Here is a 19,635-nt window from a genome sequence, read left to right on the forward strand (position 1 = left end):
CTTCTGAGCTGATGCATATTCTGATCTCTCTCAAATGTGTCTCTGGCAATGAAATCAACACAAACACAGCATATCATTTCTTTCCAGATACTTACTGGTCTTGAAACTACACCCTTAATAAAAGCAAATTAGTTCAACTAGTACAAAGGAAATATTTTTTCCCCTCAGTTTCTTTTTCCACATTGTTTATGTAGTATTCTGTAAGGTTTTCAAGTTTTAGTGCATTCATATATCAGAAGTAAAATTCAGGGATAGCAAATGTGGGAGCTGAACTCTGAAATACCAAAATTCACTGTGAGGTGCAATGCTTCAGGTTTTTTCTGTTAGACTATATATAAAATTGTACACGGGTAGGAACTGAGCCAGACTGCACACAAAATACCCAAGGAATATATTGTAATCTTCCTCACAGTCACTAAGAGACTAAATCCAAACTGCAAATGTCCCAGTGAACTATAAAAGCTAAAGCCACAAAGGAGGGAGCAAGAATTACAGAGTGACATAATTAAAAAATTTTGAAGGGATGGGGGGGCCACAAAAACGAATTTTGATATCTGAGAGGAACCAAATGCTACTTAGAAGCCAAAGCTATCGTCACAACTGAGACAAAGTGCAGCTCAGAGAACCCTGTATTTTTTCACAGCTCAATCACAGCTTAACAACGAGATTTCCCAAAATGAACCACGACTGAACCAGTGAAACTTGTGCTGAGCATTAACACAAATATCCCAGCTATGGATGTCAGAACAGATGAGAAATGACGAGACAACCATCTGCTTCTAACAAAAAACAAGCGAGGTGAGACTCAGGAATGGCCAGAGCTGCAGGGCTGGATGGCTCATGACAAGCCAGCTTGTTCACATGGAAATGGAGCAGGGTTAGTTACTCACAACCATCCCAAAACCACTGCTTTGTAGCAGCACAGTTCATGACCATTCACTGCAATGCTCTGCCCACAAAGAACTCATGAAGCAGTGGCATAAATGAAAACACAGAAACAACCCCTGAACTACAGATCTCTTAATTATACAAAAATGTAATGGTTTTTTTAAGTGCATGTCCCAGCAGATTCTGGTACAACATGTACCACCTGACAGCACTATCAAATCTGCAGCTATATGGACTTTCTGAAAACCTCCAAGACAAAACACTGGAAGAGAAGACTGTCTTGGAGTCTTGGGCTCTGGTCACTGTGCAAGGCTGAACAGTCAAACTAAATTCCAATTCCAGCTCTGGTTATTTTTGGGTTTGCTGGAGGTAGCAGTCACTGCTTGGGCCAGGGACACGACACCTGAGCACAAAGGAAGGGCTCACATGAAATGATCTGCTGAGCTTAAACAGTGCACTGAAGTCAGTGACAAAACAGCCGAGGCACAGCAACATTCTCACCAAAAGTGCTGACAGTTTCTGCTCTGGAGTAACACTTGAGCCTTTTCCCCTTCTGAGCCCGGGGCCTCACTGGCAGATGGAACTGCTGGGGAGGTGGCTGAGGCACAGAGAGGGTAGGGTTGTCACCCACCTTATGCACTGTGGGCTGGAAAAACACTGCCTGTAGCCTCCAGAGCTCCAATAAAACCTGACTTCATCCAGAAAAGCCAAAAAATAACCCCAGAGAAAAAACATTTTGATAACAAAATAATCACAAATCCTCTTCATAGCCAGGCATTCCAGGTATAGAACAGCTAATACAAACAGCACCTCAACAGCCTTAAACACAACCAATTAACATAACCCATCGACAGCAGTGGGGAGAAATGGCTTAGTTCCCAATCTGATTCCTATAAACCAAGCTACATTTACTGGAATGTGATAATCTCTGCACAGAATGAAATGTGCAGTGGAATTATCTTCCTAGTTTGAAGCACAGGCTGTTATCCCCAGCAAATTTATCATGACCTTACTTAGGCTCTGATGAAGCCACACAGTGCAACAGCAGAGGTAAAAACCATGTTCCCCTTCCTCCCTCCTTTGTGCAATCCACCCCTTCGCTCCCAATCTACAATCTACTGAAAACACCAAGTTCCTGTAAAATACGAACTGCCACCTGTGCAGGGAATAAGCGCTTTCAGATGGACAGGACTGTAAAATAAAATGGGTCGTTTCTTTCAACACTGTAATGTTACCACTGCAACTCCTCTCTGCCTGACACAGATGTAGAACTAAGTAAAATAATTGCCTTCTTTACTGTCCACACTCATCTCTGAACTCATCTGCAGCATTCCTCTAGTTATGACAAGTGACTGGAATTGGAAAGAATATTTTTAAAGTAGAACAGAGGAGAATTGAGACAGTTTTTTTGTAATCTAGTGCTAATGTAAGAAAGCCTGTTCCATCCTGTGAGAAGTGCAAGGGAAAGGAGTTATTTTTGACAAGGTTTCACCCACTGATAAGTGTTTTTGTAATACAGTCAAGTGCCATAAGTACTCCTCTCTCATGGAACGCTTTTAAACTCCACATAGCAACAGTGGTAATTGTATATGTTTCACAATTCTCCTTCCCTCACCCCTTTTTTTTTTGTGTGTTTGAAGAGGCTTTGTACAGGAAAAAGAGACACCAACTGTGTGTTCTGCTTAAGCACAACTGACATCAGAGAGGAGCTGTAACAAAGAGAAAAGTGCTGATCACTCAGGGCAGACACAGCAGCACCACCCATGACACCCCTCCCAGGGGACTGAGGGCTTGAATTCCTCTCCTACCTGGCCTGCTCACGTCCAGCTTTTAACACAGAGGCATTTGTGTTAAATGATTCTGGAAATGCTTAACACAGGGGTTTCATTTTTCAGCCACGAAGAGCCCCAGATTTCCACAACACTATGCCATACACACAAAGCTGTTTCAAGTCAGTGCTGTATCTGAGTGTGCACAGGATCATGAGTTTAAAAAGGCATAAACCAGCATCTGCAATGAAGAGTGCTTTGCTAGCTGTGTTCATGTGCAGAGTTCAATGCACTAGCATGGACTGTCCCATCTGTTTATCTGTTGATTAAAGTTGGGGAAGTGAGTGGTAGTCCCAAGCCAAACAGCTTGTAGGTGCTCTGAAATCATGGGACATTTGACTAGAAATCTGCTGTCCTAAATGCAGGTCTTGCTGATCAATACATGGGTTAAGATGAATTAAAGCACAGTAAGCTGCTGAAACAGTCTGAGGCACTGCAGCTCTCAGCTTTGTCAAACACATTATGTTCCCCCCAGTAATTAAAACAGAAATGCCAGCAAGCAGCAAATACTCTTGTTAGAGAGATTCTGAGGTTAGTAATTCTTTTAAGAATTACTGGGAAGGGGAGGAAATCTCTAAATCTTACTTAGTTTCAGTAATCTTCAGCTGTATAACTGCTAAAAAAGAAGTGGCTTGCCTGTTCCTTTCATTTATAAAGGGACTGACCACGTGTTATTCACTGCACAGAATGATTCAGATTCTTCTGTCTTGTGCAGAACTCTCTTTCCTACATTGTTCACACTTCTGATGGAGGCATCTATACAAATCACGCAGGTCTCCTTGAACAATATCTAAAGATGAAAGAATGCCTTTTCATGGAGTGGTAGAGAGCACCAGTGTGCTGATTGTACTGGCCTTGCAGGCTGGAAGTTCCCAGGAAAGATTAGGTAAGATGATTGGTGCCTTTCAGTCGCAAAGCTCGGGCTAAGCTGGGCACTCTCAGGATGTGTTCTCAGCGCTGTTCAGCTTTGCTGAATGTGCAGTTCCACCAAGCTCTGATTGCTGCAGAGCTCCAGCTCACTGGCAGAAAGCATTAGCGTGAGATCTTACTCTTTTCCCCTCAGCAGCCATTCAAGAACAGCACAGGGAAAACAGCCTTCTAAAAGCAGAGTAGCCTAGGAAATAGGCATGTTATTTAAAGTTCTGCCAGCAACCTTAATTTTATCACAATGCTATTTCAGGACTATCAGCGAGCAGATCTGTGCAGCACAGCACGGGTTTGTTTCATCAGGGAAAAGGCCCATGAAACGTTCAGTGCTTTGTGCTTTCTGTGAACAAGAAAGCAACACTCCTGATTTACAGTTACAGCCTGCAGCTTAAATGAGCCCTTCCAAAGAGAAAGGCTTCTGATCAATGCTCTCAAGCGCTGAAATGCAAGACTGAGTAAAACAGATGCAGAATCCAAAGCTACAAGCAGGAGTTGATGAAAGCAGAGTGTAATTCAACAAGCTCTGCTGCACAGCTGAATTATGCAGACCAAACACCTCCTTCACTTTTCCAGCACAGAAAGGTGGGATTTGGAACATTTCTCTTCAGATGTTCTTATGAATAAACTGTGTAAGTTATTGTGTGCTTCTCCAAAAAAGAGATGTTTTGTATCAGAAAGAGAATAGTGCAAAAATGCCACTTGAAAACATCTTGGAAGTAAAGGCACATTCTTGTCCCTGTAAATGAATGCAAACAGGAGCCAAGATTCAAACAGCTCCATCACCACCCTGGAATCTTCACGGAGCATACACATCTACACAGACACCAGGCTCACAGTGCCTTGGAATACACTTCCTAAATGTTCTGGAGGTCACCAGTCTTCTCTATTATCCATCCAATCTATTTATTGCTTTTGAGTGCAAAAACGGTCACTCTTGCTCATGTTTGTCCCTCAGAGATCAGAGAATGCTGCTGATGACAGCAGGAATGGCTCACAGGCTGCTTTCCCACACGTGGGGCCATCCCCACAGATCCCCTCCCAGAGCGGTGTCCCTGCTGGATTTCCAGCTGGGGCAGGAACTACCCACAGAGCCCACGATCCTGCCAGAGCAGCCCTGACTGACCGAATGAATCAGTGACCGTGATTCCCAAAGCCAGCTCCCCACCTACATTGTTTCCAGAAGGTTCTACAATCACCTGCAACGACAGCACCATGACCAAAAAATCTGCAAAGAAAGATGCTGAGTTTGCACGGTTTGACGGCTGAAGTGCAATTCTTTGCTAAGTTTGGGTTGCTTTCATTCTTCAGGAAGGTTTTTTACATGGGGAGCAAAATAATTAACGTTTGATACATTGACTTCTGCTGTGGGGAAACTGTGCAGATATAAAAAGCTGAAACAGAAGTTACTGTATTTAAAGACACTACAAAATCAAATCCCTAAGTTCATTATTACAAATTTCTGATTTAGAGAAAAATGAACCTCAAAATGACAGAAATCAAACCAGTTCTAAGATGTTGGACATGCTTGCTGATAGAAAAATGTTTAGTATCTGAATAAACATCCCTCAGTTTCCAGACCTTTCCAGAGCTTCTAAAACTACTGCTCACTCTGCACTACTCAGTGGGAGATACCAAAACCAAACCAAAACAACCCCACAACAAACACTTGAACACTACAGATGCTCAGAAACTCTGATAGCTCTCTACATGAAGGTGAAATACTAAACTTTCTAGTCTGTAACTTTAAATGGCAGGTGGATATGGAACACAAGTTCCACTACTGACACAAAGACAGCTTCATTAGCCAGGATTCCCAGGAACTCTACAAATCAAGAACCTCTGCACTATTATATACCACCCTCTTGCTGAGATCATTGGCATTTTAGACTGGCAGCTTAAAAACCTCACTTCACTCACTACTTAAACACGAATTTTATTTTTCAAACTAAAGTAAGAACATTTCTTTACATTCACTTTCTGGTAGAGTCATTGGAGCAATGCCTGTTTGCTCAGCCTCATTAACACACAGTTTGATGAAAGATGAAGTTTACTACTGAACAAGAAGAAATCCCTAGAAAAGGTAAAGTAAAGGAGGCAGGATGTATTTTGAGAAGGACATTAAAAATGAAAAAAAATGTGCCAAAACTACTTGGCGTGAGAAACACAGCAGCTGTACTTCACTAATCCCTGGCTGATCCTTGGAAAGAATCACAAATCCACTCACCCAGCAGGCTGAGTGCCATTTTACTGGCAAGAACTGAGAACAAAATGGAATCGAATACATACTCATAATACTGGCTATTACAAATTTTGCTTGGGTTGGGAAAAGCGTGTATTAAGAACTCTCTGCTTAATGCAGCCACAGAAAATGAAAAAAGTGAAAACAGAAAGACTAAAGGTATGAATTTTCTAGCTAATTGTTTCAATGTTATACTAAGATGTATTTCTCTCTGTTCCTGCCAGAACAGAGATGGAATAATCTGCACAATCAATGTCTGAGCTGTGCCTGTACCTGCTCAAAGCCATGGGGTGTCACTGATAACTTTTTTCTGCAGAGAAGTTGATTTTATCCTGTTCTTAAGGGATAAAACCAGCAGAAGCTGTCATATCCACACATTTTTAACTTCATACAACTTCTGCACATCTTTCAGTACAAATTATATTCTATTCTGAAGCTTAAGGCATTTACTGCAGCTGAGTACCAGTTCAGTACAAATTTGGCAAACAAAATACCACACCCAGTAAAAAGACTAAAGCTCTCATTAGTTGTTTTGTTAATGAGCTGTTATAATAAACACATCTCAGTGGTAAGTTTAGCACTATAAATTACATAAATTGGAAAAAATACAGAAATTATTAAATAGAGCAATCTTGTGCTGAGGTAGATAGTATAATAAGTAATTCCTTTTTCTGATGCTTGTGACCCTTTGATCAATATGTGAGCATTTCTCAGCACTGAAGAGGGGAGGGAGGGAGAAGGGGAGCATGGGAAATGAAGAAAGAAAAAGGTAATACAAACGTGGCTTTCAAGTTTCCTTTCCACAGTCGTGATAAAACAGCTCCATGATGACTGCCTGATTAAAAATTAATTGCTGTGGTAATTTAAAGATATGCTTTATTTAATAATTGATGTATAGGAATTAGAAGTCTCACTATAAGGTACACTCAGAAAAGATTCATGATCTTACTGTATAATTAGGGGGGAGAGGGGTGTTTTTGCCTCTTGGAGAAAGGACACTTCCTGTCATATCTGTGCTCTGCAACAACTGGTCCTTAGTTTGGTTCCCTACCAGGGAAAACTGAATTTCAGTGTAATACTTCACAGCGAGGTCCTTTCTATATAGCACAGCTCTATCTAGTGGTTGATTAATCCAAGTGCATCTGACTGCTTAAAGAAGACTAAATCATTAATTTGATGAAGGCCAAGATCTTCTCGGGAAGGTGACACTTTCTTAGCCTGATCTTACCTTGTGTAAGCCTGGAAACACCAGCAAAGGTGGTAGGAGCACTAAATCCCACCCTGACAGACACTGATGAACGTGACTGGGGGCAGAGTTCTCCTGTAATGAACACTGTTCCCAGTGCCATCTACAGCAACAAACCAGGGGCTCAAATCCTTATTCTAATAATAATAATAATTCCTGTTAATAACTGAATAAATAACTATAGTTCAATTTAAACTACAACAATCCTGCTACAGATCCCACTGTAACAAAATAAAAACAACAATGTAAAAACACTGCAGTTGGTGAAAAGAAGTCATGTGTGCTGCATACACCCAACACCAACATACAATGTGCAATTTTAAACACTGCTTAAGGTTAAGTCCATACAATAGTTTTAAGGAATCAGCTTTGAATGTTATATAACTTTGCCAGAAAGCCTGGAAATCACCTCTCCTTCAGAGTGATCAGAATACATGAACTCAGGGCCTGTCAATACTCCTGGCACTGGGATTAGGTAATTCTGATCACTGAAAGCTCCAACTGCAAACAGTTCATTCGTTCAAGTTTCTCTGTTTCTCTATTTATTGTTCCAGAAAGCAACTTGACCACAGCTTTATTTTTGTTGTGCACAGGAATGAAATAGGTTTGCAGCCCAGTTTCCCTGTCCTCTCAAGCCAAGTGTTATCTATCCTTTCTGCAGTGACAGCACAGGTTGACACAGTGTCACAGGTTTACTTGTTTTAAAAAAACCAAGGGGAGTTTTTTTCCTTAGCCGGGTAGAGAAGCTCCCCAAGTGATCCACAAAGATATTTACTACTTAATGTGAACATCAAGCCTAAACCACAGTGCATTCCTCTTCACCTGTCAGTCTCCATAAAATACATTACTCAATAAACCAGCACAGAAGTTAATGATTGTGTTGTGTTGTGTCAGGTTGCTTGTACTAATGATTGTATTAGTACTCATGATTGTCTGGGGTACTGTGTACCGCAAACAAGAGAGGATCAACCCTTCAACAACTTACTGCTCTCTTTTTTGTGAAAGAAGATCTATAATACATGACTTGTGACAGAAAAACTGAGAAGGAGGGAAATTAAAGCCAGCTAAGAACACTGGAAATAAAAAACGAAAAACATTTCAATGTCTACTCTGTTAAAAAAATCACAAACAGTACATTTAGTAGAGCTTAGTAACGACTGCTTGCTTTCCATGGTAGGGGCTTAAGCCATTCAGCTATTAATCACATGAAAGTAGATATTAAGGAATATTAATCCATACCAGCTGTTACATCTTTTACTGTGCTATTATTAGAGATTAATCTTCACAGAACAAGGCTGCCTTTTCATGTCATTTCCAAGAGGACATCCTACAAACTGATACTGTTCTACAGCACATCTTCACAAAGAGATGGAAGAAAGCAGGTGATAACAAATACATGATAAAATTATATTCAACTTCATCCCTAAAATCTAAGCACTTATGCTCAGAAGAGACACTCACTGTAATCAGCTGATTAGTTAATTTTTATTGTGACTGTAAAAAATTGTTTTTATAGCTCCCTATTTACATCAAAAGAACACAAACATTGTCTTGGTGACGCTGAATGTTCTCTTTTGGATTAGAATCATAGAATAGAATCACAGAATAGATTAGGTTGGAAAAGACCTCCAAGATCATCAAGTCCAACCCCTGATCCAACTCCAATTACTATATCATGGCACTAAGGGCCACATCCAATCTCTGCTTAAAAACCTCCAGGGATGGTGAATCCACCACCTCTCTGGGTAGGCTGTTCCAATGCCTGATTCCCCTCTCTGTAAAGAATTTCTTCCTAACATCTAACCTAAACCTCCCCTGGCAGAGCTTGAGCCCATGGCCCCTTGTCTTATTGCTGGTTGCCTGGTTGATTGTTTAAGGCCATGCAATATCTTCAGTACCTGGGAATGCATCCAGTTTAAAACTTCTAATATGATCCAGTTGAAGGAAACCTAATGAGGAAGATTTAGGATTGTAACAGAATTTTAACAAATCAACACTGGGAGCAAAAATATTTTGTAATGAAGTACAAAAAACCTGTTGGGTGAGCCAGGTTTTGGAGGAGCAGTTGCTTTAATAGTTGGATACATTTCACTGCATCTGCACACTGCAGAGAAACTCCTACTGGATCACATGTTGGTGGAATGCTAATAAAAATCACTAAAGGTCTCATGTTGTTCCAAAAAAGTAAAATTACTGGCAGAAAAGGCCAGTAATATCCATTAAAGATTATGAGATTACCATTAAGAAGAAGCTTCTAATCAGTTGCTTGAGTTTTGGATAAGACATTACCAGCTGCACTAGGGAAATCAGTTGTCATAGTTACAGAAAAAATCTCCATTCCCCATACCTGCAGTCTCCTTGTTCCATTAAATGCAAGACTCTTGTCTAATGATGTTGCAGTTATCTATCCCTGTATCTTTGTTTTTAACTCCTCTGGATGTCAGACTGATTTGACAGACCATACCTGTGCCAGTTTTATGGCACAGCCTGAATGGTGAGGAAGCAGCTCTTCAGCCTCGGGGGGTGATTCACTGTTCTCCTGCTCCTCCTTCAATCTGCACAGCATCTGCTCAGCAACAACTGCCCTCTCATTCTCCCCAGATTTGCCCAAGTCCTTCAGGGGCTCCCTTTTCTCGTATGTTCTGATGTGCTTCAGCTGCTGCCTCCACAGCCCTGTCTGAACCTGCCTCCAGCCTGGGCACTCTGGCTCATTCCACTGCCTTTCACAGCCTCTGCTACCTGTCTGGAATCCTCTCCACCCCCTTTTTCATCTGCTGATTATTATTTATGGAACGCTGGTTTTGATGCCTTTTCCACTCCTCACAAATAAGTACATCCACATTCTGCTGTTTCCTCTCATCTTCGTGCCACTTGCCAGGACAAACTGCCTTTCTCATTGCACCCAGCAATGCCTGTTGACAGGACTGCTCCCATCTCCAAACAGGACAGGTGGTAACCCTGTCCCTACATGGACACTTCAGCTTTATGGCAATAATTTGCCTGCTAACAGCTGGCAGAAGCACAGGGCAGACAGAAACACTGGCAGCACAAAAAGTAGAATGCATATTAGGAGGTAACACTGGGGTCCAAATGGAAGCCTTTAAGCAGTTTATCTCATTGCTTACTTTTTATTTAAATGGAGGCTTGAGGTGGGGAGATATCAGAGGAACACTAGACTAGTTTTAGCCAGCTCCAGCTTTTCTAACTTTTCCAGTAGTGCAGATCACAGAAACTGCACTAGAGATTGGGACACACATACGACACAGAACTATTTCTGTGAAGTGGACAAGAGACAAATGAGAAACAGAGGAAAAGGGAGTGCCCACTTTCACCAAGTAGCAACAAACAAGTGAAGTGAAGTTGGTGATGCAACCCCCCACATTGCCCATGAACTGACACTTTTTCAGTGCTTTCTGACTCTTCCTTTACTCTGCTACCTATGGTTTTCACCTCATTTTTAAGGACTAAATTAAAAGAATCTTAATCAGCTGTGGCAGATTCTAGAAATGCAGAGTCTGAAATGAAAAAGACCAGTAAGGTTCTGTTCACTAAGGCAGTGCTTGGTTCTTCAAACGTAGGACTGGAGAGCAGTGAGTACCCCAATCATTTTTGCAGATCCTGTTGCTGCATGAGACATGAACTATTGCCACTTCCCAGCAAAATTGCTTTTTCCTTTGCTTATCCACACCCGTGTGTTCCAGGCAGAACCAAGGGGCAGCCATCTGGAGCACAGAGCCACTTACAGCCCCACCCTGTGTGTCTGCTGCCACTGCCAGTGATCCCCCTCACAAGCACTCTAACGTGCACGTGTTGCTCTCCGTGTTTGAAAGCCAGGGAGATGTTTTCAGGGTTCAGGAGAGTTTCTTTCAGTTTTTAACAGGAATCCACCCTCGACAGATTCCTTCAATAAAACCACGCTCAGTGAAAACTGCTCAAGGTTTCCTGCCCTGATTTTTCTCTGCTCAGACCTGCACAAGATGCTGGTGAGGAGCAGGGCAGGCTGTGCTGCTGCCCCAGTGTGTGACCTGTGCTGGAGCACGTGCTGCAGATACAGCTTTGTTACTCTGAACAGGGGCAGCTGAACCTCCTGGCCTGTTCTCCAACACGAGTCTGCCTTCATTTTCCTTTAGGGCCAAATCTACCTGTGATGACTGTTTAATTACTGCCCTGCTTTCTGGGTGGCATTAAGGCATCATCACCTGCTCTGATGTACTCAGAAATCAATTTTATTCTGTTCCAGTTATTCTTTTTGTTTCCATCACTCATCTGACTCCTAAAAACTGGAAACATACAGTTGTATGTCTTGAGACACTGAGACATTGGCCAAAATAATTGCACAAAGAGAATTTCTTAATCACAGCAGAAATCTGAGGGAAAAAAAATGTGAAACTCTCAAGAGGAATGTGTATAAAAATTATTTCAATGTTACCAAGTGATCTATCTAACCATAACTAAAGTATTAACCAGTTCCAGAAAAATTCATACCTATGGCCTAATCTTTTATAAACCATCAAAAGGTATGTAATTTGAAAAAAATCACAGCTTCTTGACAAATAGTTGAGGAGCAGAAAGTAAATTCATCCTGTTAATCTTTTTTTTTCCTGTTCAAAGCCTAATATTAAAATAAGAAAGCATATAAAACATACAATTTACCAACTGCAACTAAATTCAAGGGATTTCATGTGTTCCTCATAGAATCTGATTGCTGTAGTTCAATGAATCACATCACAATCCCAGCTACATCCCACCAGTCTTCTCACCTACTGCATCTAAATTTGGCATGAACACTAAGGATCAATAGTCATCAAAATATGACTTTGACTATGGATAGGAATAATTACAGGCTAGCCCTGAACAGTGACATTTAACCCAAAGATCTTTAGGAGAGGAACTTGTGAAAGAACTCCCGTAGCAGGAATCAGATCTTGTGCAAAGAACACAAGTGATACCTCTGAGACTTAACGGAGCACAGAGGCAAAGGGAACTGTTGCCATTTATAACAGTGCCAGCTGTTATAAAAATAAAGGGGCAAACAGTGGCTCCAGCTGTTCCCCTCAGACTGCACCGTTTGGGAAGTTGCAGACTTACCCTCTGGGATCCCGAGGCGGAGCCTTTAAAGGAGGTGCGTTTGAAGGAGCCACTCATCCTGCGCAAGGAACCCGCCAGCTTCCCTCCTTTGCCTTTCTTAGCCCCCTGGCCTTTACCCTCCATAGGGGAACCGGTATCCCAGCACCAACCAAAACTAGGCCTTTAGTCATGTAGCCTGAGGCCAACAATCATTAGCTTACAGCTTAAATAAAAAGGGAGACAGGTGCATAGAACAAACCCAAAGCCAAACAATGAGGTTCCTGTTCCGATGTGCACCCTGTCCCAGTGTTACCAGCCAGCCAGCCAAGCAGGAAAACGAGGAAATACAGACACAAACTGCTGTCCCCCTCCCTCCTCTCTACTGACTCTATAATCAGGCTTAATGCACACAGAGTCAGCAAGCTATGGTTTTTAATGGACAGAGATTTAATAAATGGTGATTGAAGGTAAATCTACTTTAGAAGCGGCAGCCGAAAGGTTTTTATTTGTGCAAAACACAGGGCAGTCAGATGGAAACTGTTCTGGTATCAGCAGAAAGGCACATGAAAAGAGCAGATGGTCCTCGGCAGACCCTGGGTTAGAGGCCTGGTGGGATCCTAAAGGATAATTGCTGATGGCAAGTGTGCCTAGAGCAGGTCCAGGGAGGAGAGTCAAGCTCTTAAAAGGAAAGAAGCCCTAAGACCACAAGTTAGATTCTAAGTAATTAGGGAGTGATGGTAGTGGCAGATAAGGTGTGGTGTTTATTATCTCCATGAACTCCCATGAATATCTCAATGCATCTGTTTTGTACCACTCTGCCTAAATATGTAAAAGGAGGCAGTTAGGAGAGAAAGGAGAAAGAGAAGGAAGAAGAGAAAGAAAGGAGAAAGGAGGAAGAGACAAGGTGCTTTAAAACATCAACTAAATAATTATTGACTAGGAAATACCTAGTTGGCGTCAGAAGGCATGAGCCAGGCTTTTGAGGAGCCAGGTAGAGAGTCTGTCCAGGAACACAAAAACTATTCCTCTGCCCCCAGTGTGTCAATGCAGTGAATGACACAGGGGCATCCTCACCACTACTTGTGATGTCACCTCACAAACAGGTACCATGGTATGGCAGCATGAATCCCTGAATCAGAAAGGATGGCTAAGGGTATTTTGGTAAAATTTTGGCAAAGAACAAAAATGGGGACATACTCTTCAGAAAGCAGAAATTCAGGAAGTGATTCTGTTCTTCAGAAGACAATGTAGAATGTGAGGAAAGAATTAACTTTGTCCTTTTGGATCTCTCACTCTAAGACATGTCTGAGCTCCCTGTAACTGTTCTTGGTATATTTTAAGGATCATTCTGATTTTTACAAGTCATCAGCACCCAGGGGATGTTCACATTCAAGAGCCAGGTGAGAGTAATCAGTGCAACAGAACCTGCTGACTGAAAACCCCAGTGGAAAAATAAGGAAAGTGAGCTGATGTTCTTGCCCCCACTGTGTTTGTATAACACTTCATGGGCCATTTCCACTAGACTAGGGAACAGAAACGTGCACCATGCTGGCACTTTCAACAGCTCCGTGATTGAGAAGCACAAGTTTAATAGATTTTCCAGAAGAGCTTGTGGTTTTAGGAGTGTACTGCCACATTAGGAAACCTTTTAAACAAACGTTGTTAGGAAGGTTCCTGTCTCACACTGGAGTTTTCTACTTCATCAGTTGAACTGATTCAAAGGTTTGTGTGGCCTGGATCAGATCTGTGCCACCAACTGGTTTAAATCAGCACGGGGAGGAAAGGGCAGTAATCTCTTGCAGCAGGATGTCGGACAACAAATGAATATTTGGCACACTGTGGAAGTGAAAGACCCTTCAACTGGTTCTGAAAGGGAACAATCCATGACATGAAATGACACTTCTGTCCATCATCCTCCATGTTTGGCAGTGAAATCAAACTGGTCAATCTTAGGTTATGGAAAGAGCATGGCCCCCCACAGAAGAGCAAGCAGAGTGCAGGATCACTGCCAAGGTCGTGCCCAGCCTGCTCCCCGGGAAGGGCAGGAGGCCCCCGTTTCAAAGCACACAAAAGCAGCACACTGTGTAAGGCAGAAGAAACTGTACATCTTCTAGATAACACACCATGGAAATTCAGCAGCTGCAGTCATGCAAAGATCCATTTCCCAAAGGCCCTACCTGCTTTTTAAAAAAGTGAATATTTTGGCTACAGATTGCTGTAGTTGTTTCAGTTCATAGAGCTGTTGTATGACATCACATCAGAGATGTCTGATGTTAGTTTAAATCAAAAAGTGATAGATTTAAAGCTTTGCTCACCATGGCAGCTGAAATGTTTCCAGTCCCTTCAGCAGTCAATCTAAATCTGGACAGCAGCAAGCCCTAATCCAATGACCTTTATTTACACTGACAGTCCAGGAAAGAGAGGCTTATTTGTACCTCTGTAAAGACCTCAGTGTACAAGACAGGTCGAACTGGGCCTTCCTTCCCTTTCCATTTAATATCACTACAGTGTGTCTCAAAAGAAGACTTTCAGTGAAAAAAGTGTGTTGGTTTGATGTCCTTTGACATTTGGGATGCAGTAAGAAAATTTCAAGAGTCCTGTGTTTATCTAAAAAAAACCAGCCTACAGCCCACTAAGGGCACTCCTCAAGTACTGCCCCAGCTAAGAACAGGAGCTGTTTGGATTGTGTTCAATGCTGCAGAGATGCTCTTCCAAAAAGGTTTATTTAAAGATAGTCATCATTAGTTATGTTGTGCTTGCTACAAAACATCTCAACAAGTGTCCTCACAAGCAAATTCATCTCCCACTCAGTTTTCCTGCATAAGGACAAGATCATACTCCAGGAATGTCTGAAGTCACTACGGTGCTGCAAACTATTAGCATTTTGAAGCCTTTCAAGCCTTCAGAAACTCGCCTGCTATTCTGTTACTGGCAGGATAAACCTGCTACTCTTCCAAACTGAAAACAAATGGCAATGTCAAAGTTACTCTTCAAGAGGTTTTAATCCTGCTAATCCATTTATGTGCTCTCTGCAAGTTGCCCAGTGTCAGAGACTTAACATACTTCAGTGACTTAACATATTTTTAACTTTCAGAAACCCAGCCCCTTCTGCACTGTTTTTCCCTCACTGTAGTACGTGAAAAGCTGCAGGAAGTCAGACTTAACATCTCATAGCTGTGCACAAAAACTTGCAGAGTAGATGACAGAGGGTCTATCTGAAATGAGCTGGAGCAGAATGAACATGGATAACATTTCACAGTCGAGCAGCAACACATTTCCTGACTCCTGATGAACTGCTTTGCTCTCCAAATCAGACAATTTTGCAGTCAGAGATTCACTTTTGAAAGAACAGCATGAAACCAGAACTGACTCTGGAGTGTTGCATAGTGCAGTCTGTACACCAAGAATATTTAACATTTGAAGAACTGCCCCTTCACAAAGCAGTGCCTCCCTTTCCCGGCAGCAACAAAGAGCTGTGAAACAACTGCTGGCTCTCACTGTCAGCCAAAAGCAAAATGCTCCACTACACCACCATAGTCCACTACATTCTTCCCTCTCTTCACCAACAACTAAAGAATTATGCTTTAAATCTTTCCTTCTTTTTCTTTTCAGTGCTTTTCCATTTGTGCTACAAGTATTTTCAAATCTGTAACATTTAAAACCAGAGATATAGGAAGGGAAAGAGGAAAGAAAGGAGGAAGAATGGAACAATAAATGCAGCATTTAGCAACACAAATGCACATCAGGCAGTGATAACACTCCATAGGGGGTACAGCAATGTTAGTACCAAACCAGAGAGAAAGGTATTGAGGTCCAGAAGATCACACAGACACGGGGGACCATTTACACAAACATCAAATAGCTGCATTTATCACAAGCTCTACTGCTACTACTGCCATTCACTTTCAAATAAACTTTTCTTTCTTTTTTTAAACAAAAACTATTTTTGGACAGTTGCTAGCATTAAGTACATATTAAAGAGCTATTTATTAACATTATATTCAGGACTATAATTTCTGGCCTTACTATTAGCATGAATGAGACCTAAATGATGGGCAAGTTTATGGAGCTGTGAGGAGGAACAGAAATCAAACCAGTCAAAACAAAGATTCCAAATCTCTATGTCCCTAAAGACAAGGGAAAAGAACACAAAAGTTCTACATTTTCAAGTTCTGAAGAAGCTTCAACACTTCATAAAATCATGATTTTTTTTCTCTGGGAGTATGATAATTTTCCAGGCAAAGGGCATTTCCTATTTGCACAAAAGCCTTCTAGAGTTCTGCAAGATAGAGCTTGACATCTTTTTTAGGTCTGAATAGCTGCAACTCAAATAATACAGAGCATTTGGAGAATTTGATGCCACTTTTGCAGAATTCCCTTTCAAATTTCCTGTTCACACCAAAACCTGGGAGCACTGTGTCTTTAATTCCTCTTGATGGCTCCCACTGCAGTTATCCACTGCAGCACATCACTGCTCTGTCTCCAGTGCAGTTCTCAGCCATTATTCACCGAACAGCTCTGGATTCTGTATTTTCCCAGCCAGAACACTGCTCAGTGTGGTTACCTACCATGAGAAGGAGCACGCTGCGGGTCACTGGCACTGCAGGGTCCACTTCTGGAAGCTACATCTCCTCCAGGCACTGCAGCTGCAGCCTAGGGGAGAGCACAGCTGGGTTACAAATGTGACACTTTACCCAAAACTCAGCAACCAACTGCCAGGTGACACCCATGGCAAAGGAGTTCCCTTTGGGCACTTCCACACCTGAGCTCAGAGCACGGCTGGGGGCCACACTGTGGGACTTCTACCCCAGCACTGTCTGTTTATCCATTCCAAGTGTCTTGGTTATTTAGCAACTGTCTGTCACCTCTCTCCTTATCTTGCAAGAAGAAACAGCAAGTTTAAAGTGAAATTAAACAGATCATGAGACCCGTGGACAGAAGAGATGAAGAAACAACATCTGCTTGTGCCAGTGGTCAATTGGTGCCTTTGTAAGCACTTCTCACATATCAGAAGTAATCTGCACTGACCATATGAAGAACAAAACACAGGCCAGTCATCTTATTTCAATAACCTGCTAGTGAGTAGAACCTGCAGAAACCCACCAGGTCACTCTGTCACCTCACCCTTGGGGGCAGATTCAGCTTCCTGCATTTGTAGAATCACAGGAAAAATAAGTTGAAATTACTTTTGAATCTCACCTACTCTGACTCCCATTCAAAGGAGAACCAACTTAAAACTGCATCAAGTGGTTCTTCCTATAAATATTACCCAGAATAGTAACAGCAATCCAACACTAGTTCAGAGATAAGGAGAAGTAAAATTGGTTAAAGGCTCAAATACTGATAAGAAACTCACTAATTTCAGTTGCTCAAACTCAGACAGTTCCTGATCTAATTCTGAAAAATGCTGACCCAGCAACAGCTCCTGTAACAGTAAATGGGACCTGCCACAGCTCTTCAGTTCAGGGTCTTGTTGCCTCAAATGACTTTTCAAAAAGTGAAGCAGACAAAGACCTTTACCCGGCATTAAGACTTTCCCAGTGAGTCTCAGTGGGCACTGGGCAGGATCTGGCCTGTGGGTAAAGGGTATTTCTGAGAATTCAGGCCTCGGTGATTTATCATGTGCCACATCCCATGGACAGTAACTTCCTTCCCATGCAAATTGCCCACTAATGGAATTAGAGAGCAGTGACAGCTTCCTGCTGTCCTCAAAGAGGCAGAGCTGAAAGCAGGACAGTGGATTCCCTCCTGCTGCATCACAAGTTCAACCTCCAACCAAGCTGAAAGAGCTGGGGGCACATTTGGGATCACTTGGGAGAAGTCTGACAAATCACTTCCTTGCCTCATTCTGGGATTCTGCAAACAGATAGGTCTTCAAAGCTAAGAAAAGAAAATTAATTTGTTGACTTGTGCTTCTTTAAAACATGGAGAGGTAAAACCTGAATTCTAAAAATGGGACTATGAGGATAACAATAAGAAAAGACTGTGTATGCAGACTGAACTTCATAACAGTTTTAGGGACACAAACAGAATAAGCAAAGACACTTTTACTCTGGAAACAAAGCTGAGCCTTTAAAAACAGTCTAGGATTTCACTTCTACTTTAAGGATAATGACAACAAATTAATTACAATTATGTTCGTTCAGTCTCAGAACACTTAAAAGGGACTTTCCTTTTAGGCAGACAGAAAACCATAACTCTTTTCAGCCCTCACAGTTACATAATACAATAAATTAGCTGACAGAAAGGATTACAGTGCACTTTGTGTGATTATTTTACAGACCAGCTTTGCTGCAACATTCTCCATTTTCTGAGCATCATCAACCCTGAGCAAGGACTTCTCACTGGACTCAGACCTGTCTGTGTGACAAGGCCCTTCCTTGTCCTAAATTAAACACCTGTTACCCAACACTGCCAAGTGGTAAAAGGTACTGACAGAGTGTTCACCCCTGGGTGGCCATTATCATCAGTCTGCCTGAACAATCAGGTCAAGATTTTTCTTAATTTCCCCCGTATTTTCATTATTTTCCAACTCTGTTTATATTTCCACTCTGTTTATATGTAAACAATCAGAGGAGTAAATAAAATGCCTTCAAATATTTTCTTTTAAATACAGTTGGGAATGTTTTTTCTCCTATGTCTAAAACATGTTGAAACTGTGAGTACATTAATGCAGGTACTTTTGCTCTGTAATAGAAATGGAATACTACCCCTGTCATTGGAACCACCAGCTGGAGCTACAGGGGAACACCAAGGGTCTGCTGGGCTGGGCAGACTGGGAAGATGCTGGGGCCCCTCTGGGTGTGAGCAGGGTGACCCCAGATCCAAAATGTAAAAAGGACTGATTTCAGCAGCAGAACCATTGCCATTGGGGGTGGTCCCCCACTGAAAATGAGATTCATGCTGGGTGACTTTGATGTATACTGTATAAACATAGACAGAAACCAGCTTCAACCTCACAATCTTCCAAGCAAATGGGGTTTCGATATAGATTTCATTGAGGACAGCATCTCAGGAGAGTAACAAGAGGTTTTGTTTTCATTTCAGCTGAGTAAAATAATCATTTCAATTTACAATGCACCACTTTTTTCAATGCACAATTGGTCTCAAACAAAGCTAGTTAAATAAATCCAGAACATTTCCATATCTACCAGCAACTAAACTGAAGGCTGAAAGAAAGAATGTCTTTTATTTAGCTAATTACAGAGGACTTGAAAGGGTAGTGAAGAAAAAGAGAGAGTTGAAGAATTAAATCATAAGCCAAATGAGAATTTCATTGCAAGTAAGCATCGAAGCCTTGAACTGCACCACGAGATAGCAGCCCACAAAACCCCACTGATCTGGGAAGGGAAAGAACCAGCTCGTAACTCTGGAAGGAAGTGGCTTATTTCTGCTTCCCTCCACATGACAGTACCTCCAGCTGGTGACAAAAACCTGCT

At 41.9% G+C, this 19,635-nt stretch overlaps 1 protein-coding gene across 1 annotated transcript in view; it reads right to left on the reverse strand.

Annotated features, from left to right (window-relative positions):
• The window catches only part of TRPM1 (transient receptor potential cation channel subfamily M member 1), a 64,158-nt gene extending 47,368 nt beyond the window's left edge, over positions 1-16,790 (reverse strand). The window contains exon 1 of the mRNA XM_027903667.1: positions 16,765-16,790. Within this exon, the coding sequence (XP_027759468.1) occupies positions 16,765-16,767 (3 nt within the window). The 5' untranslated portion in view covers positions 16,768-16,790. The remainder of the gene's footprint in view (positions 1-16,764) is intronic.
• Between the last annotated feature and the right edge of the window lie 2,845 nt (positions 16,791-19,635).

Source organism: Empidonax traillii, unplaced genomic scaffold (genome assembly GCF_003031625.1).
Source record: "Empidonax traillii isolate 1590-97213 ecotype Southwest subspecies unplaced genomic scaffold, ASM303162v1 scaffold990:size286031, whole genome shotgun sequence".
Lineage (NCBI taxonomy): Eukaryota > Metazoa > Chordata > Aves > Passeriformes > Tyrannidae > Empidonax > Empidonax traillii.